This window comes from Mustelus asterias, chromosome 26 (genome assembly GCF_964213995.1).
Source record: "Mustelus asterias chromosome 26, sMusAst1.hap1.1, whole genome shotgun sequence".
In the NCBI taxonomy this organism is placed as follows: Eukaryota; Metazoa; Chordata; class Chondrichthyes; order Carcharhiniformes; family Triakidae; genus Mustelus; species Mustelus asterias.
The window spans coordinates 34485491-34507072 of record NC_135826.1 but is presented as its reverse complement, the minus strand read 5'-3'; the positions used below and the strand labels follow the sequence as shown (position 1 = coordinate 34507072).

Below are 21582 nucleotides of genomic sequence, written 5' to 3'. Positions count from 1 at the left end.
ATGGAGAATTTGGCGCTCTGCCAAATCTCCATTCCCTGCAGCGGGATCGGAAAATCCCAACCGCGGGCGAGTCCAAAGAATTCTGGCCTTGATCTTCAGTCAGTGCTGTGGCATCTACAATGGTAGGTCAGTTTGCTACCATTTGAGTTACGCCAAAGATGATGCAGTGATAGATCATCATGGTTAGATTCTTAACCAAATAAGGTATAATTTTTCCCAATCACTGCCATTGAGAATGTCAGCATGAGCAGAAAGCGGGAAAAAAAGGTCATTGTCAAAAAATACAAATTTCAATTTGCCAAAAATCGCATGTTTTTGTTCAGATCAGGATATCATAAGAACTAGAAGCAGGAGTCGGCCATCTGGCCCTCGAGCCTGCTCCGCCATTCAATAAGATCATGGCTGATCTTTGAGGACTCAGCTCCACTTACCTGTCCACTCACCATAACCCTGGATTCTTTTACTGTTCAAAAATGTCACGTGAGAATTCACTTACAGTAAAGTATTGGACTGACAGTGTTTCGAGAAATTCACTTGCATGACAGTTGACATAGCAGGCTAATGTTTGAAAAATAAATCATGATGACCCCAGCTCCAGCTCTTCAGTTTAACAAAAGCTGGATATAAAGATATATTTCCATCACTAAAAGGATACAGTGGGAGCTCACATTTCCATGACGACCACGATTTAAGGAGCATCATCTGGCATTCTTTATAAATGAAAGTTGAAATAAAGAAATGCCTCAAATTGGAAATGCATTTTTCGGAAGTTTGAAATTGGAAGTTTATTTGTGAAAACTTCTTTTGAGGAAAGGACATGTGATGTGATATGTTTCAACAGGAGACACCACTTTATAAAAGGATCTTGTTACTTGAACAATTGAAACAGACTGGTAACACATCGCAGCACGGTAGCACAATGGTTAGCACTGCTGCCTCACAGCGCCAGGGACACGGGTTCGATTCCTGGCTTGGATCACTTTCTGTGTGGAGTCTGCACGTTCTCCCTGTGTCTGTGTGGGTTTCCTCCGGGTGCTCCAGTTTCCTCCCACAGTCTGAATGACGTGCTGGTTAGGTGCATTGGCCATGTTAAATTCTCTCTCAGCGTACCCGAACAGGTGCCGGAGTGTGGCTACTAGGGGATTTTCACAGTACCTTCATTGCAGTGCTAATGTAAGCCTACTTGTGACTAATTAATTAACTTTAATAAATAAACTTTTAATTCAAAAATGTGCAACTGAAGATATTAACATGACTTTTAACTCTGTTGAAGGTATTCTCGGTAATAAAAATGATCAAATTTCCAGAGGGATTTATTGATTCGAAACAATATTTTAGGATCAGTGGAATGCCAATGGCTTTTCTCAAGATATCAGAGTTTCCATTGTAACAAATAACATGATACAATACAATCCATGCTGTATGTCATCAAAAACACCTAGTGTACTTCTATTTTGCAAATTATCAAATGCCTATTTTACTCAAAAGGTGCAAAAACATGGGAAACGTTTTCCTGGGACTCTTTCACTGGGAGGGCCTCATGAAGAAGAGGTTTTGCCAGAAATCTGCAACCTCCCTGTCCACGATTTTAAAGCTATTAATTCAAATACGGTGGTGGCGTAGTGGTATTGTCCCTAGACTAGAATCCAGTAATGCAGAATAATACTCTGGGGACCCGGGTTAGAATCCCACCATGGCAGATGGAGAAATTTGAATTCAGGAAAAATCTGGAATTATAAGTCTACTGATGACCATTTTCGATTGTCGTAAAAACGGGTCTGGTTCACTAATGTGCTTTAGGGAAGGAAATCTGCTGTCGTTACCTGGCCTGGCCTGCATGTGACTCCAGGCCGACAGCAATGTGGTTGACTCTCAATACCTTTGGAAATGGAGGACAGTTAGGGATGGGAAATAAAAGCTGGGACCAGCCAGTGACACTCACATCCCATAGAATGAATATAAAAAATGAAGCATTTCATGATGGGTACCTGTATTTTTGCCCGAAGAATGAAGACACAAGTTTAGAACATTTTACAGCCACCCATGATTACATGACCCTGGTGGCAAAGAACTCCACAGTGAGCAGAGGGTTCCAGTCTCCAAATACAGTGGACCACTAGTGTGGGAGGAGACAGTAACCCGGCCCCATTGTATCAATCCGTTTCCCCTATTCAGGAGGTACTAGCCATGTGAATGAAGGCCCTGTCCATGTAAAATAGTTTTTTTTTCTTATAAAACTAACCCAAGGCATCATCTGCTGCATGTAGACTCCCTGACTGGAGGGTCTGGAATCTGGGGTCTCGGTCTCAGAATACGGGTTTGGCTATTTGGGATTGAGACAAGGAAACATTTCTGCGCTCAAATGAGTTAGTGCATGGGTCAAACATGGGCCAAATGCGGGCAATTGGGACTAGCTTAGGGGTTTAAAAAAAAAGGGCGGCATGGACAAGTTGGGGCGAAGGGCCCGTTTCCAACCTCTATGACTCTATGCTCATTGAGTTAGAAATAGAGAAACTTTCGGATACCAAGGGATTTGAGGATACTGTGGCAGGGCCTAACTGAGGTAGAACATCAGCCAAATTCATACTGAATGGTGTAGTAGGCTCGAGGGATCAACTGGCCCACTCCTGCTCATCTTTCTTTGGTGTTCTTATGTAAATGGGTTCCCTCATCTGGTCTTAAGCAGGGAAGAAAGTGATAGAACAGGTGATAGCTAAAGCCACAATCCAGAGCAGAACACTGCGGATACTGGAAATCTGAAATACTGAACAAATGCTGGAAATACTCTGCAGATCAGCAGGTATCTGAGGGGAGAAAGAAACAATTCATGCTTCAAGCTGATGATCTTTCATCAGAGGTCCTGACGGAAGGCCATTGACCTGGAAAGTTAGCTCTGGTTTCTTTCTCTGCAGAGAGCTGCCTGACTTGCTGCAGCGAAAAGTCAGGCTGGAAAATACTTTCAAATAAATTGACCAGGGCACTGTGAATTTATGTAACTAGCTGTTAGATTCATAAAAGGCTGGCAACCAAATATATACTTCAACAAAGCACACAAAACATTTATATTTGAATTGTTTTAAACTTTCAATGAATATAGACCGGTTAACAAATGAATCAAAAATGAGCTGAGGCGTTCTTTTGAGTGGCCTTGATTTGCGCTTCACGATAATCATGGGCTTCTCAATTATGTTATCTGTTGCCGACGTGTCCATGATCCTTGGCTCCAGTCTGACAGAATTAATCAGCCAGTGACAAGTCTTAACGTGTTCTTCAATGCTGAAGACACGATTTAAATCTTCTACACCTCTGTCGTCGTCATAAAAGCAAAGCTTGATTAAGTCCCGGGTCTCAGAACTGGAGTCAAACAACTTGAAGCCTTCCAGGCTTCCAGATAACTCCACTGTGCCAAGCACAGAGATAATATCAACTTAGCAAAATACCGTGAATGCTGGAAATCTGAAATAAAAATGCTGAAAGTACTGAGCAGGTTTGGCAGCATCTGTGGAGCGAGGAACAGGGTTCATATTTCAGGTTGATGGAGTTTGTCAGAACTTTCAGGTCATTGTGTTTTCTGATAACCTACACATTCGTAACAATCAACACTACACGTAATGTCTATGAGCTCGGAGATGAATTAGATCCTTGTTAGTTAAAGACATACTTGCTGACAGAGAAAGCAGTTTTGGGGACACATTTTAGAAGCTTCTTCACCACCAGAAATACGACAATCCATTTTTGAATAATTACAATTAGCTATTACTATGCCAATTTTATTCCTTTATTTGTTCTCTTAGCCTTTTCTTTATTCTTTACAATGTTCAGTCTACAATACCCTTGCTATTGAGAGTTCCTTCCTTAGTACTTAACTCTAAAACATATTAATTTTTTGCGTGCCCTTCTAACATTATTCACAAAGAATCCTAGATTCCCTACAGTACAGAAAGAGGCCATTTGGCCCATCAAGTCTGCACTGATTCTCTGACAGAGCATCTTACCCAGGCTCACCCACTGCCTATTATCTCATGCATTTACCTTGCTAAGCCCCCAATCTACACATCTTGGAACACTGAGGGGCAATTTAGCATGGCCAATCCACTAACCTGCACATCTTTGTATATATTCTCATGCTGCGATGGCACCTTTGATTAATAGTACAACTCTCCGAATCATATAATCCTACAGTGCAGAAGGAGGCCATTCAGCCCATCGAGTCTGCACCGACCACAATCCCACCCGGACCCTATCTCCATATCCCCATGCATTTACCCTAGCTAGTCCTCCCTGACACCAAGGGGCAATTTAGCAATGGCCAATCCACCTAACCCGCACATCTTTGGACTGTGGGTAGAAACTGGAGCACCCGGAGGAAACTCACACAGACATGGAGAGAGTGTGCAGACTCCGCACAGACAGTGACTCAAGCCAGGAATCAAACCCGGGTCCCTGGGTGAGGCAGCAGGCAGTGAGAAGGTAAGCCAAATACGGCTATTTCACCAGAAGCCATTGTGCCACCGTGCCGTCCTTTTTTGTCACTAAATCCTTGCTGAATATTTTGTGATGTGGAGGTGCCGGCGTTGGACTGGGGTAAACACAATAAACACAGTGGTCTTTATAAGCTCTGTTTGTGAACAGAATTCCCACTCACCTGAAGAAGGGGCTTAGAGCTCTGAAAGCTTGTGTGGCTTTTGCTACCAAATAAACCTGTTGGACTTTAACCTGGTGTTGTTAAACTTCTTACTGAATATTTTGTGACCAGGAATGTTCAGTTCCCAGTCCAGTCTTAAGCAAATTCGAATTCCATACTAATATCAAACGGTCGAGCGGCACGGTGGCACAGTGGTCAGCACTGCTGCCTCACAGCTCCAGTGACCCGAGTTCGATTCCTGACTTAGGTACTGTCTGTGTGGAGTTTGCACATTCTCCCCATGTCTGCGTGGGTTTCCTCCGGGTGCTCCGGTTTCCTCCCACAGTCCAAAGATGTGCGGGTTAGGTTGATTGGCCATGCTAAATTGCCCCTTAGTGTCCCGGGATGCGTATGTTAGAGGAATTAGCGGGGTAAATATGTGAGGTGACGGTTTAGGGCCTGGATGGGATTGTTGTCAGTGCAGACTCGATGGGCCGAATTGCCTCCTTCTGCAATGTAGGGATTCTACGATTCTCCTTTTAGCAATATTTGCATCAAAGCTTATTTGGAAACCTTATCAATTTAAGTCAAATCTCCTGTCTATATAGCAATCTCAATAGTTTTCATTCTTCCTCCTTCTGACCTCTTTTTGTTTCCTATGCTCCATTGTATTTTCCTGAAGTGGCACTGGAGTTAAAAAAGATAAGATTATATTCAATTTAGCCTCTGCACAGGTGCTGACATCCTCCTGTTTATTTGATTGTACTAGAATAAAGTAAACCAGCGATTTATGAATGGTCTAGCGGCAGAGAAAATGTATTGAATATTTTTGGACTCAAAATAAATTGGTAAAGTACCTTTATTAAAAAAAATCCAGCTAAGTCTTGCAAACACGCAGTGAGAACGTAAGCCAAATACAGCTGTTTCACCAGAAGGCATTTGACAGAGTGCTGCACAACAGCCTTGTAAAAAATGTTAGAGATCAAGGAATAGAAGGGACAGTTGGAGCATGGATACAAAGAAAGCAAAGATTAGTGATGGACAATTGTTCTTGTTTGGACTGGAAGGAGGATTATAATGGAATGGAATTCCCCAAGGATTGGGTTCGGACGCCTGCTCCTCCTGATGACCTAGACCTTGGTACAGGGCACAATTTGATATGATACTAAACTTGGAAGTATTGTGAACCATGAGAAGGACAGTGTAGAACGTCAAAAAGGCAGGTTGGTGGAATGGGTGAACAACTGGCGAATGAAATTTAATACAGTAAGGAGTCTAACAACACCAGGTTAAAGTCCAACAGGTTTCTTTGGTAGCAAACACCACTAGCTTTCGGAGCGCTGCTCCTTCGTCAGGTGAGTGGGAGATCTGCTAACAAACAGCAAACAGGGCATATAAAGATACAAACTCAATTTACAGAATAATGATCGGAATGTGAGTCTTTACAGCTAATCAAGTCTCAAAGGTACAGACAATATGAGTGGAGAGAACATTAAGCACAGGTTAAAGAGATGTGTATTGTCTCCAGACAGGACAGGTCAGGACAGAATGAAATTTAACTCAGGGAAGTCTGAAGTGTTTCATTTTGGTAGAAAGGACACAGAGATAATGTAAAATAAAAAGTACATTTCTAAAGGGGCACAGGTGTAGAGAGACCTGGGTGTATACCCAGGTTGAGAGAATGCTTAATAAAGCACAAGGCATCCTGGGCTTTATCAATAGGGGCATAGACTACCAAAGAAAGGAAGTTATGTCAAACCTGTATAAAACATTTGTTTTGCCTCAACTGGAGTTTTGCCTCCAGATCTGGGCATCAGATTTTCGGAAGGATGTAAAGGCATGAGAATGCAGAAAAGATTCAGGTAATAGTTGCAGAGACGCAGAACTTTAGATACGTAGAAAGATTGGAGAAGGTTAAGAGGAGAGTTGATGAAGCTACTGAAAATCATGGGAAGTCTGGAGATAGGGAGAAATTGTTCCTATTGCTGCCTCACCGCGGCAGGGTCCCAGGTTCGATTCCAGCCTCGGGTGACTATCTGTGTGGAGTTTGCACTTTCTCCCTGTGTCTGCGTGGGTTTACTCCGGGTGCTCCAGTTTCCTCCCACAGTCTAAAGATATGCGGGTTAGGTGGATTGGCCATGCTAAATTGCTCCTTAGTGTCAAGGGGACTAGCAGGGTAAATACGTGGGATTATGGAGATAGGGTCTGGGTGGGACTGTTGTCAGTGCAGGCTAGATGGGCTGAATGGCCTCGTTCTGTACTGTAGGGATTCTATGATTCGTGGAATGATTGTGAACCAGAGGGCACGAAGGTAAAGTAATAGGCAAAAGGAACATTGGCAACCTGAGGAAATACTTTCTGTTTTTACACGGCGATGGTGAGGATCTGGAATGCATTGCCAGAGATTATTTTTAGTTTCAGATAAAGCTCGGCACAACATCGTGGGCCGAAGGGCCTGTTCTGTGCTGTACTGTTCTATGTTCTATGTTCTATGTTTAGTTTATTTATTAGCATCTCAAGTAGGCTTACATTAACACTGCAATGAAATTACTGTGAAAATCCCCGAGTCGCCACACTCTGGCGCCTGTTCACACTGAGGGTGAATTTAGCATGTCAATGAACCGAGCCAGCACGTCTTGCAGACTGTGGGAGGAAACTGGAGCACCCGGAGGAAACCCACACGGACACGGAGAATGTGCAAACTCCACACAGACAGCGACCCAAGACGGGAATCGAACCCAGGTCCCTAGCGCTGTGAGACAGCAGTGCGAAGACTTGAAAAGGAAAGATTTGCAGGACTGCACAAAATTTTAGGGGAGTGGTATTGTTCCTTTAGAGGGCTAGTGGAGACACACTGGGTTGAATGGCCTCCTCCTGTGCGGAATCTCTGACTCTATACAATTCCCAACTTTTGCAAGCAAAAAAATTAATGTGTATTTCCGCCCAAGATATACAATTGACATTGTTCATTTATTAACTTCTTAAGAACCTGATTAAAGTGGTAACTGGAGTTCCAATGCACAATTTCCAAATAATTAATGGAACACCAAGGGAGATCCCTAATGAATTAAGCATAACTGAGTCATGAAATACTGAAACAGCTGCAATCCAAACAAGCCAATGTGAAGCCAAACATCATAATTGTGCTCCCAAGTCCAAGATGTGAACTACTACCTCCTGTTGCAGTTGGAGAGCTTATATTTAGTCCCCGATGAGGGTCAGTAACTAGAATGTAAAAGTGCCAAATGTCTGCTTCAGCATCCACCTGGCCTTGTGCATCTCTTTCATGGAAAAACTCTGCGCAGTGACCCTGGTGGCGTGTTATGCAAGGTGGAGGAGATCCTTGCTGGTAAATCTGTGATCAATTACGTCCGTACATTTATGTTTGGAGCTGAGCACAGTAAATACAATGATGCAGTGTCGGTTTCAGCTGAATAGGACTCTGTTGAACTGCCTGTACCTCCAGTTCAACTGTCTAGGAGATCCAAGACACCCTGAGCACTTTTTACATGTAGCTTGATGCCTCAACTGACAGACACCATATGTGATGTCAAACCATAGCAGCGTGAAAGGATCTTTTTTCCAATGCTTCTCAATGGAGTCGGGTTAGGCTGGGGCTCCAGACTAACAGTGTAAGTGGGAACTTGCTTTTCTTTACTGTACCACACTGAAAACTGTCAGATTTCAGGAATTTGCTCCTTTTAAAACTACATGACAGTTAATTAAACAGCATGTTTTCGGTCTGTCTAAACGTTCAGTCTCCCTTAATAGTTTGTTTCATTTGCAATACATACGGAACCACATTGTTAGAGGAAGCTAAAATAGCAGTTCACAGGAGACAGTGTAGAATTTAGGTATGCAAAGCATTTGGTGTACATCCGCAATTTGAAAAGCGGCTAATTACTTGCTGCTTTCAAGAGCTATAAATGCCCCTGGGTCATTCTTTCGAAGCAATATCAGAGAACTGGCTGCAGTAAATTCAAGAGGCTGTGTGTGCATCATTAAACAAACAGATATGGAATATTTAAGGGCATTTGTAAATAGGTACGCTCAAGGAGTTGTAGTTATAGTCAGTAGTTATAGTCCTCCTTGTTCTAAATCAACTAACAATAAGGAAAGATTTCTCCTCGGGTTTACAAGTGGCAGGCCAGTGAATGGTGTCCATTGTTAGTCAAACTTGCCCTCTCCTGTTTAATACTGACTATTTCATTCTGAGAATTGCTGAAAGAGCCAGACATAAACAGTGCAACACCCTCTACAGAGCAATATTAAAGACAGAGAGTGCTGGAAATACTCAGCACATCTGGCAGTATCTGTGGAGGGAGAAATGGATTCAATGGGTCGGGATTTTTCTCCTTCTCTGCATCATGTTGCACGGCAGCGGAAGGCAGCGCGCGTCGCTCGCTGGTGGCAGGAAGTCACCGTCCCGCCGTTGTCAACAGGGTTTCCCATTGAATGCACTCCTCACCACTGGGGAACACGAGACAGGAGTGTGCCATCGGCGGGACCGTAAGAACCCGCCGGCACGAACAGCAGCAAAGATTTCGAGTTGAATGTGACCCCTCATCATATTTTATGCTGTTGAAAGGGGATAAGGGGAGTAAGGAAAAAATGGCCAAAGATTAAGTAATAAAGATGCTTTTTATTTCTTCATGGTACGTAGGTGTCACTGGCATTCATTCCCCATCCCTAATTGCCCTTGAATGAGTGGATTGCCAGGGCATTTCAGAGGGCAGTTAAAAGTCAACCACATTACTGTGGATCTGGAGTCACATGGAGGCCAGACCAGGTAAAGATGGCAGATTTCCTTCCCTAAGGTGATGAGTAAAGCAGCTGGGTAATGGTCACCATTACTGAGAGCAACTTTGAATTACAGATTTATTCATTGAATTTAAATTTCTCCAGCTGCCATGATGGGATTTGAATCCGTGTCCTCAAAGCGTTAGGCTGGGCCTCTGGATTATTAGTCCAGTGATATATCACTGTGCCATCATCTCCCCATAACTCGTAGACAAACACAAATAGGGCAGTAATGGAGAAACAAAGCATTTTTCCAGAGTGCGCGTGAATGGCAGAATAATGAAAAGCTCTGTCTAAAAGCAAAAGCATAAAAAACAAGATTCAGGCTGATGCATGACAAAAGAACAGAATCAAAATGGGAGAATTTATGGTCGGAAATTGTTGAACCCAATGGTCCAGGAGGCTGTGAAGTGCCTAAGTGCGAGGTCAGCTTGAGTATATTTATTAGTGTCACAAGTAGGCTTACATTAACACTGCAATGAAGTTACTGTGAAAAACCCCAAGTCACCACACTCTGGCGCCTGTTCAGATACACTGAGGGAGAATTTATCATAGAATCCTACAGTGCCGAAGGAGGCCATTCGGCCCATCGAGTCTGTACCGACCACAATCCCACCCAGGCCCTATCACCATAACTCCATGCATTTACCCTGGCTAGTCTCCCTGACACTCAGGGACAATTTAGCATGGCCAATCCATGTTGGGGTGATTGAGGAGTGGACCAGGATTTTGCAAAGCATGAGGTCCCTTCGGAATGCTGACAGAGGAAGGGAGGGAGTGATCCGGTGGTAGTATCATGCTGGAGGTTGTCAGAATGGATGATCCTATGAATGTGGAGGCTGGTGGGGTGGAAAATGAGGCCAAGTGACACAGTGGTTAGCAAGGCCCCACATGGCAGACTGGTACAAAACTAAAATCGCATGAGATTCGGGGTGGGCTGGCTAGGTGGATACAGAACTGGCTTGGTCATAGAACAGTAAGAAGTCTCACAACACCAGGTTAAAGTCCAACAGGTTTATTTGGTAGCAAATACCATAAGCTTTCGGAGCAGGCAGGCAACACCAGGACTTTAACCTGGTGTTGTTAAAACTCTTACTGTGTTTACCCCAGTCCAACGCCGGCATCTCCACATCTTGGTCGTAGAAGACAGAGAGTAGCGTGGAAGGGTGTTTTTCAGAATGGAGATCTGTAGTTAATAGTGTTCCACAGGGTTCCGTGCTGGGACCTCTATATATAAATGATCTGGAGGAAAATGTAGGATTAATAACTTTGCGGATGACACGAAGATTGGTGGAGTTGCTGATTGTGCCAGGGATTGTCAGAGGATACAACAGGATATAGATAGTTTGGAGACATAGGCACAAAAATGGCAGATGGAGTTTGATCTGGACAAATGCGAGGTGATGCATTTGGAGGACCAAAGTTAGGTGTGAATTATACTGTAAATGGCAGACCCTTAGCAACATTAACATTCAGAGGAATCTGGGCGTGCACAAGACCATAGACATAGGAACAGAATTAGGCTACTCGGCCCAATCATGGCTGATATTTTTCTCATCCCCATTACCCCTGATCCCTTTATTAATCAAGAACCTGCAGGTCCACAGTTCCCTAAAAGTGGTTACACAGGTGGCCAAGGTGATTAAGAAGGTGTATGGCATGCTTGCCTTCATCGGCCAGGACATTGAGTACATTGGGAAATCATGTTGCAGCTATATAAAACTTTGGTTAGGCTGCATTTGGAATATTGTGCGCAGTTCTGGTCACCACATTACCAGAAGGACATGGAAGCTTTGGAGAGAGTGCAAAGAAGATTCACCAGGATGTTGTCTGGTCTCGAGGGTGTTGACTATGAGGAGAGATTGAATAAACTAGGATTGTTTTCACTGGAAAGACGGAGGCTGAGAGGAAAATTGATCGAGGTCTACAAAATAATAAGAGGCATAGAGAGGGTAGATAGTTAGAGGCTTTTTCCCAGGGTGGAAGTGTCAATTACAAGGGGGCACAGGTTCAAGGTGAAAGGGTGAAAGTTTAAGGGAGATATGCAGGGGAAGTTTTTCATGCAGCATATGGTGGGTGCCTGGAACGCGCTGCCAGAGGAGGTGGTGGAAGCAGGCACATTAGCAACGATTAAGAGGCATCTGGATGGGTACATGAATAGGGAGGGAATAGAGGGATACAGACTGAGTCAGGGCAGAAGCTTTGTTTTTAGTTTAGTTGGGGGATCATGATCGGCACAGGCTTGGAGGGCTGAAGGGCCTGTTCCTGTGTTGTATTTCTCTTTGTTGTATGGTTGAGGGCCTTGTCAACCATGGTGGCAATGGCTGGAATCCTTGCTGAGGGAAAAGGAAGATCTATCAGAAGCACTGCTGTGAATAATCCCTTAAACTGAACATTTAAAAACTTTATGTTCTTAATATAATTTCATTATTGGGTCATTATTTTAAAAAGGAAACTGCCATACTCCCATATTGTTAGATTTCCAGGCAGATTGGCTTTGTACAACATTATATCAGTAATTTCCTGAGGGAAAGTAATTAAGAACATAAGAACTAGGAGCAGGAATAGGCCATCTGGCCCCTCGAGCTGCTCCGCCATTCAATAAGATCATGGCTGATCTTTTCGTGGACTCAGCTCCACTTACCCACCCGCTCACCATAACCCTTAATTCCTTTACTGTTCAAAAATGTATCTATCTTTGCCTTAAAAACATTCAACAAGGTAGCCTCAACTGCTTTGCTGGGCAGGGAATTCCACAAATTCACAACCCTTTGGGTGAAGAAGTTCCGCCTCAACTCAGTTGTTCAATGAACTCTCTTGTTCACTTGAAAAGATGTCTGTTTTACTACTCCACCAATCTTGTTAGTCTACACTTGTACATCACTGATGGAGAGTATTCTGGAACAGCTCAATGGGAAATAGCAGTGTCAATGACTTTAATGTGGTTTGAGACCCCAGCTGGAGCCAATCTCAGGAAACCACCAAGTTGGGAATTCAGTGTGTAGCAGTCAAGGATTCCTTGCTATCTCATAGCCCTGAGGCTAGTTTGAAGCTTCTTGCCCAGTTAACCCTATGGAGAAGCTTCAGAATAGAATAAGTGTGTTCATGCCAATACTTAAATTCACTTTGAAAAATAAATCATTTGTCAACCTTCTTCTGGATGGGATTTTCCATGCAATTCGCCGTGGTGGAGGCAGCCCACCATTGGCCTGTGGCGGGATCATAGAATCCCTGCAGTGCACAAGGAGGCCATTCGGCCCGTCGAGCCTGCACTCACAACAATCCCACCCAGGCCCTATCCCCGTAACCCCACATATTTACCCTGCTAATCCCCCGACAACACTAAGGGGCAATTTAGCATATCCAATCAACCTAACCTGCACATCTTTGGACTGTGGGAGGAAACCGGAGCCCCCGGAGGAAACTCATGCAGACACGGGGAGAACTCCACACAGTCACCCAAGGCTGGAATCGAACCCGGGTCCCGAGTGCTGTGAGGCAGCAGTGTTAACAACTGTGCTACCACGCCGCGGGATCATCTGGTCCTGCTGTTGTTAACGTTCCTGTTGAACGCCATTGGGAAACTTGTGGTGTGGGTGTACCATCTGTGGGACTGGAAGATCCCACTGGAGTGAATGCTGGAAGATTCTGGCCTAATATATTTTTGTACAGTGGGTATATAAACTGAGCAATACAACCCTAAACTTTCTATTTTCGAAGTGATTTTCTTCTTTCCATTTATACTGAATTGAGACAGAAAGATAGGCATAAGATAATATAAAATAACATTCGGTGGGATTTTCCAGCCACCCCCTCCTCCCGTGGCATGTTTTCCAATGGTGGAGGGGCTCACCATTGGCTGCTGGCAAGGACTTCCAGTTCCACCGATGTCTATGGCGTTTTGCATGGCTTGCCCGACCTGCCACTAGGGGAGCCCACCGTGGAGGTTGCCTTTGGCAAAGCCGGTGGGAAGAGCCAAAAAAATCCTGCCCATTGCATTGTACAGTTTCTGTTTACTGTTTAACCACAGATCCATGTCACCCAGATCAATCCACCAGGCAACTTTTACCTACGGGCTGCAGACACCATGGTTGCGAAATAGAACTGGGTCAGAAATAGGACACAGGTATCATGATGGGGGTGTCACCCTGCGCCTGTTAGTTCCAGTACAGACGGTGTACAAAGTTTGTGTGATAGTTTTGTTGTGCAACCAGCCCTAAGCATGCTGTTGAGTGGCTGCACAGACAAGGAGGGGGCACAAAACAGAGAGAGGCCATCACTAGAAGAGCTTGGGTCAACTGGGCATGTATTCACTGGAGTTTAGAAGAATGAGGGGGAATTCCTTTCAAACATATGATATTCGAACAGGGCTGGACAGACTGGATGCAGGGATGATGTTTCCCCTGACTGGCAGGACGGGTGGGGGCTGTCTAAAACAAGGGGTCATGGTGTCAGGGGTTGGCCATTTAGGATTGAGATGAGGAGAAATGTCTTTCCTCAGAGGGTGGTGAACCTGTGGAATTTTCTACCACATAAGGCTGTGGAGGCCAAGTCAGTATTAAGGAAAGAAATTGATAGATTTCCAGATACTAAAAGTATCAAGGGATATGGGGAGGGAGGGGGAGCGTGGCGCTGAGGGAGGGGGAGCGTGGCGCTGAGGGAGGGGGAGCGTGGCGCTGAGGGAGGGGGAGCGTGGCACTGAGGGAGGGGGAGCGTGGCGCTGAGGGAGGGGGAGCGTGGCGCTGAGGGAGGGGGAGCGTGGCGCTGAGGGAGGGGGAGCGTGGCGCTGAGGGAGGGGGAGCGTGGCGCTGAGGGAGGGGGAGCGTGGCGCTGAGGGAGGGGGAGCGTGGCGCTGAGGGAGAGGGAGCGTGGCGCTGAGGGAGAGGATTAACCAGGATCACATTGGTGGAGTGGGCTTGATGGGCCAAATGGCCTACTCCTCTTCCGATTTTCTACGTTTCTACCACTTAAAGCTCATCTACTTCTAATGAAAGATCATACACAGTCCTGAAACATTAATCCTGCTTCTCTCTCCACAGATGCAGCCAGATCTGCTGAGTATGCAAATATTTAGTGATTTTGAAGTGTGGAACATTCAATTAATACCATGGCAGAGAGTGCATGCCAAGATTTTATGACACTATGCTGGAGGCCTTGGTGAAGGGGGAGAAGAGGAGGAGAGATGCTATCCATATACCGAGGCTCAGGACAAACTTTACAAAGACAGCAGGAGCAGGTAGCTGTGACAGTCAGTGCCAGGAGTCTATCCCCAAGGACCTGGGTGCAGGTCTATAAAAGGTTCAGCGACCTCACACAAGTGGTTAAGGTCAGTGAATCTGCACAGCTTCAAATATCATATCCCACATTTCTCAATGCACCACATCCACATCACTCACCTTCCGGCAATCTCCATCACATACTGAACATTCATAGCTTCACTTCCCCCTCACCCACTTCGCAGTGCTGCAGGCCTCCTCACTAATCCCTGCAGCTTGCACACACGGCCAACTATTCAACCATGAAGCCACTTCACCCCCAACCACATTGCACCACACTCAGTGAAACACTTCCCTCCTTCTTGCAGGACACATCAGCAGAGGGCAGGGGTTGGCACTGATGCTGCCCTTTGTCCCATGGAAAATGTGGTACTCGCCTTTGGGCAATGTCAAAGGTCAAGGCCAAAACCGTTGAAGATGACAGTATCCTCATACTTAATCATCCTGCTCCCATCCCAGCTCCCTTTATCCCACACTCTCTTTGCATTTACAAGCTGTCTGCGTAAGTGTGCTGTCTGCCTAAATGTGCATCTAGTATTTTACAATTCATTTCAGTGTGGTATTTAATTTTTGGCCACTGTGGAATGATTGGGGCCCATTCAAATTGTTAGGTTTCGAGTACATCGACTGTGTCTAGAAGTGAGTGCCTGTTTCTCCAACAATTGCCTCAGGACAGCAGGCTAAGCTGCAACTTCCGTCAAGCGACAATCGGTCGGGTGGGAGGGAAAATTTGGCAGACGAGCTGTAGGTCGGTTGACTTTGGGCTGGAATCTTTGGTCCTGTGGCGGGCAGGACTGTAAAATCCCGTCCCTAATGTTTCCATAATTATAAAGTATCTTTCCTGCTTTCACATATCACATATGTGCATGTCTGTTTGTAAAGTTAAATGTATAATAGAATCATACTGATGTACAGCACAGAAACAAGTCCTTCAGCCCAACTCGTCCAAGCTGACCAGGTTTCCTAAACTGATTTCCCTTCAAGCTTTCTTCCACCTGCGCTATCCCTCACCAAACCTACCCTTGTGCCTTTCTCCATTCAGATACCCCCAAGACACGCAACCTGGTCAAACAATGGAGCAAGAATACAGTGACGTTCAAGAAGAATGGTCACTTGATTCCACACTCGTAGCCACCAGCTGTGATAGTGACAGTGCAGATACATCCAGAGGATGGCATCAATGCAGGAGCTGCACATGAAGAGACAACAGGAACAAGTGGCCCGTAGCCAGGGCAAGGCACAAAGTGCAGGTGCCACTTCGCCAGCGGGTGAGGTCAAAATGGGTTTCGCTGCAAAGGACTCAGTAGAGGACTTCGGTGGGGCAGTGCATAGAAGAAAGCTAATAGGGTTACACAACACAATGTTTGGTGTATTAGGAAGCCTGCCAGAAAGCCTGCAGTAAATGTCAAAGAGCTTGGCACAGGGCTTTGCACAAAGCTTGGAGCCAAACTGTTCCAGCATGCGAGTGATAGCCAAGTCCACTCGTATACTTGTGGACTCAATCATAATGCAGCGTCTGATAGCTGATGTTACAGCTTCCAGTGCAACACAATGCTATGTTGGAAGCTTAGACTGCTATCATGCAAGGTCAACTTGGTCTGGTACAAGCTCAGACTGCTGCCATTGTGGTTGTGCAACAGGGGAGCTCACAGTGTGTAAGCACAGTCCAGCAATCTGACAGATTACTAACGTTGCTGAGGTGCAGCTTCAGGGGGGTGGCATTGGCGGAGCTTGACCTTGATGTCCTCTCTCAAGAAGACTGCATTCATCCTCTTACCACCGCCTGTGCCCTTGGATGCTGCCTGTCAGCCAACCAGCTCAAACTCCTGTCGACTGTGGCAAAATAGTGCGGTCCAGGTTCAGAGTTGTTTTAGATCATCCCCCACAGTCAATTGAAGCCCTTTTCACTAAATGTCAAGTACAGGGGTAGGAGCATGGGAACGGGCAAAGGTACAAGGTCGACAAGTACCAAAAGAATGCACAAAAGTGATTAATTGACTTTTACATGTGTGAGGATTTTATTTATCCATTAGCTTTGGGACGTTTATTTGTGTTGTTTTCTATTTTTGCATTGTGGCTAAGTCAACACTGTGTTGGCCAATATTAGAGGGAAGAGTGGGATTGTTAACAAATGGGGAATTGAGGTTGTAGTTACTGGTATCACGGTCGGACTTAAGTAGGCAATGCAGAACATCCAAGCTTTTGAATGAGCTGCCAGAGGAGGGTACAATTACAACATTTAAAAGGCATTTGGACAGGTACATGGATGTTCCTTTATTTATTAGTGTCACAAATAAGGCTTACATTAACACTGCAATGAAGTTACCGTGAAATTCCCCTAGTCGCCACAGTCCGGCGCCTGTTCGGGTCAATGCACCTAACCAGCATGTCTTTTGAACTGTGGGAGGAAACCGGAGCACCCGGAGGAAACCCATTCAGACACGGGGAGAACGTGCAAACTCCACACAGACATTGACCCAAGCCAAGAATTGAACCCGGGACCCTGGCGCTGTGAGGCAGCAGTGCTAACCACTGTGCCACCGCGCAAGGTGCCACGGCGGGAAAGGTTTAGAGGGATATGAGCCAGTTTAGGAAACCTGGTCGGCATGGATGAGTTGGGCTGAAGGGCCTGTTTCTGTGCTGTATATCTCTATGCCTCTATTATACATTTAACTATGCAATCAGATATGCACATTCATCAATAACCATTTGTCATATGTCAATGTGGACTGAAAGCAGGTTAGATGCTTTATAATTATGGGGACATGAGGGACGGGATTTTACAGTCCCAACCGCCACAGAACCAAACATTTCAGCCCGAAGACAACTGACCTACAGCTCGTCCGCCAAATTCTCCGTCCCACCCGACCGATTGTCGCTTGACGGAAGTTGCAGCTTAGCCTGCTGTCCTGAGGCAATTGTTGGAGAAACAGGCACTCACTTCTAGACACAGTCGATGTACTCGAAACCTAACAATTTGAATGGGCCCCAATCATTCCACAGTGGCCAAAAATTAAATACCACACTGAAATGAATTGCAAAATATCACTGGCTTAAAATATAGCAGTAAAATTATTGACAGCATGAGATTGGCAGAGGTAATTTAGCTTAATTACAGAAAGAATAAAGATCACGGCCATACAGGTTTGAAGTAAATGCTAACCTAATGTTTAAGAAAGGTCCATAGTATACCAGCTAGGACATTGCTTTGCTTTATAGGCAAAATATAAATAAATTATATATATATATGCGTGGATGTTCAATGAGTTTGATCTGTGTGGAGTTTGCATTATCTCCCCATGTCTGCGTGGGTTTCCTCCGAGAGCTCCGGTTTCCTCCCACAGTCCAAAGATGTGCGGGTTAGGTTGATTGGCCATGCTAAATTAACCCTAGTGTCAGGGGGATTAGCAGGATAAATGTGTCGGGTTACGGGAATAGGGCCTGGGTGGGATTGTGGTCGGTACAGACTCAATGGGCCGAATGGCCTCTTTATGTACTGTAGGGATTCTATGATTCTAATGGGGCCACAAAATCTACCAAGTCCTTGAGGTCAATTCTGTAAACGTGTGGGATGAAAAAAAAACTAGAACGGAACATCTGGTCTACTACTTAGCTCTCTTCCCAACTATGCAAACAGCCAAGTCTGGATCTGCTATTTTGAGTTGATTTATATGTATTCTTTGAGAAAATGGCAAGATAAAATATAAATAATTATTAGTTTGAGAGATTATATGATTGTCAGTTGTACACCTTATTTTATAACCTTTAAGCTGACAATGCATATACATTCTGATGTAGAGCAATATATTTTCACAATACGAACAGAGGTTTATCCTCTGTCCTTAGCAAACTGCAACAGATTGCATCAGACTGCACAGAAAAGGTTCTCAGAAAGGGTACACAGCTGGGTACATGTTAAAAACTCTAACACTTCATAGAATTATAAAAGTTGATCATTGTTTAGCGCAATCAAAATTGAATGGCACATTGCTTCATAATTATATGAATAGTTTTGGGATGTGAAGCAATGTGCAATTTTGCAATTACCCGCTCTGCTAAATTATTTGCAATTATATCTTGGAATAAAAGCGTTCTTCCAACTTAGAGAAAACAGCTACAAAGCTCAAGTCTCGAGCAAGGTTCGAGATGAGAAGAAAAGTCCCTCCAAGGACAGTGAATTTGGGAAATGAACCATCCGAGATGGAAATTGAATTGGATTAATGGGTCTGTTTTAAAAAGGTGCTGTGTGATATCGATACAGAAGAGGGATTGAAGGCTTTGGTTAACATTTAACAGCACTGCTCGATTTTATTTCCAGGTGATGATTTAGTTTTCTACAAAGTTTCACAGCTCCAGGGACCTGGGTTCGATTCCCGGCTTCGGTCGCTGTCTGTGCGGAGTTTGCACATTCTCCTCGTGTCTGCGTGGGTTTCCTCCGGGTGTTCCGGTTTCCTCCCACAGTCCAAAGATGTGCGGGTTAGGTTGATTGGCCATGCTAAAATTGCCCCTTAGTGTCCTGAGATGCGTAGGTTAGAGGGATTAGTGGGTAAATACGTAGGGATTTGGGGTTAGGGCCTGGGTGGGATTGTGGTCGGCACAGACTCGATGGGCCAAATGGCCTCTTTCTGCACTGTAGGGTTTCTATGATTCTATGAAAGACCTGCAGGTGATGCAGGAGAGAAGCGCTCAATAAAATAATCATTCATGGGCAATGGATGGAATGGTTTTTTATGGGTCATAGAAGGAGGCCATTTAGCCCACTGAGTCTGCACCGACAACAATCCCACCCAGGTCCTATCCCTGTAACCTCACATATTTGCCCTGACAATCTCCCTGACACTAATTTTACCAGCCTGCCCGCCATGGGAATTGGAGCGGACGAGGGGCAGACCATGGAGAGGTCCGTTGACCTCGAGTGGGATTTTACAGTTTCGGGACGAGCGAGGCCATAAAATCCCACCCCAAGGATCAATTTAGCATGGCCAATCAATCTAACCCACACATCTTTAGAGTGTGGGTGGAAACCAGAGCGCCTGGTGAAAACCCACGCAGACACGCGGAGAATGTGCAAACTCCACACAGACAGTCCACCAAGTCTGGAATCGAACCAGGGTTCACGGCGCTGTGAGGCAGCAGTGCTAACCATTGTGCCACCGTGCCGCCCATAAATAGCACTTCTAGCTCCAGATTTATTCATGTAACTTAACAACTGACAGCAACCGCCTCATTATTGGCAAAACACTGACATTTACGACAAATTGAAGAAGAGCGCGTTAAATGATTCACTCGTTAGTTCATTAAACTTAGATTCATCCAGACTTGCTTATCAACCATGATATACAACTTGTTAAAACACTTTTCAGTTTTGCCTCTGTTAAATCAAACCAACATTAAAAATATTACCTTGTGAATTCATTGTGTGAATTGAGAGACTGTGGAACGCTGAGGGAGCCATCGTGAGGCATAAAATCCATGTTACAGTCCTCCAAACAACTTCCATAATTAAGTAGACTAGAATCAGAGCAGCAAGTGTTGTGCCAAGCTAAATCACACCGTGCCAACATGTCTTCTCTCCAAACTCTATTTATGTTTGGATGCTATTCTCTATTTTCCCAGTGGCCATCTCTGAACACGACTTAAATTTGCTGAAAAGCAGTTGGCTTAATTCACTTAGTAAACTGGTGAGGTGATAACTTTTCCATACAATTTGCAACATCAAAAGATCTTCAGAGTGACGCAACCTCTGCAAGAGAGAAAATATATGAAAGTCTAATAATATTGCAGGCCTCGAAAAAGAGTTGGTAAGAAGTTTTTAATGGACTAGTCATGCTGTTTACAATTGTACGCACAGATTACAAGTGTTTACTTTGCAAACAGTCTGCTTGGAAGCACTTCAAGTCACATCAGATACAACTAGACTTAATCAAAAGCAAAATACTGCCATGGAAATCTCCAGTAAAAACAGAGAATGCTGGAAATATATACTCAGCAGGTCAAGTGCATTATTATTAATTAAGGTTATCAACTTGAAATGTTAACTCTTGCTTATTCTCTCCACAAATGTTGCCTGACTCGCTGAGTATTTCTAGCTTTTTCTGTTTTGTTAGCTAGATTTAGACACTGATGCACTTTCAATTTCTTTTTGAAGTCACGGCAATTTGTTTCCATTATTTTTCTATTTCCCCCCCAGGTATCCAATATTACACCGATTATGTTTGCAGTGCAAGTAAGGCGATTAGTTTACTCAACTGGAGACTTCATAAACCAGACAATTAATTTCAGATCCAGAGGACTAAGTTTTTATTTAATCTAAACAAAACCAAGTGAAATATTGTTTTTCTACATTGTGTTAAAAAATAAGCAAGATATAAGTTGCTGAGTTAAGCACATCTGGCATAAAAAGTCAGAAAAGTTGGGGTAAAAATAGAAAGTGATGGAAATACTCAGCAGGTCTGGCAGCATCTGTGGAGAGAGAAATATAATCAATGTTTTGAGGTAAATATGACTGTTACATTTGTATTTAGCGAAGTATTGTGCAAGAAGAACCACAAAGTAGGCCCCATAAACTTAAACACTAAGAAACTCTTCATTCCAGGTGTGCACTGTCCCTCAGTCAAATCCTAAACTGCTTCACCAGGTTCCACACTGGGAGGAGCTAACCCCCGTCAGGGGTCAATATGACCCACGCTCTTAAAGGGGCAGTACGCACCCCAAACCCTCAACATACATATATCATAATGACTTTTTCATAACCTCTTCCAGGACTTTGTTTTTATTTCAGATTTCCAACATCAGTTATATTTTGCTTTTAACTTAGTGAAAAATTGGGATACTTGCCTCCACTCTTTTATATTTATACATTTAACTCTACAAGACACCACT

The 21582-nt window shown here is 44.4% G+C and overlaps 1 protein-coding gene across 1 annotated transcript in view; it reads right to left on the bottom strand.

Annotated features, from left to right (window-relative positions):
* adamts10 (ADAM metallopeptidase with thrombospondin type 1 motif, 10) overlaps window positions 1–20200 on the bottom strand; it is a 147560-nt gene extending 127360 nt beyond the window's left edge. Inside the window, exon 1 of the mRNA XM_078198785.1 lies at window positions 20104–20200. Coding sequence (XP_078054911.1) covers window positions 20104–20200 — 97 coding nt within the window. The remainder of the gene's footprint in view (window positions 1–20103) is intronic.
* Window positions 20201–21582: the final 1382 nt, after the last annotated feature.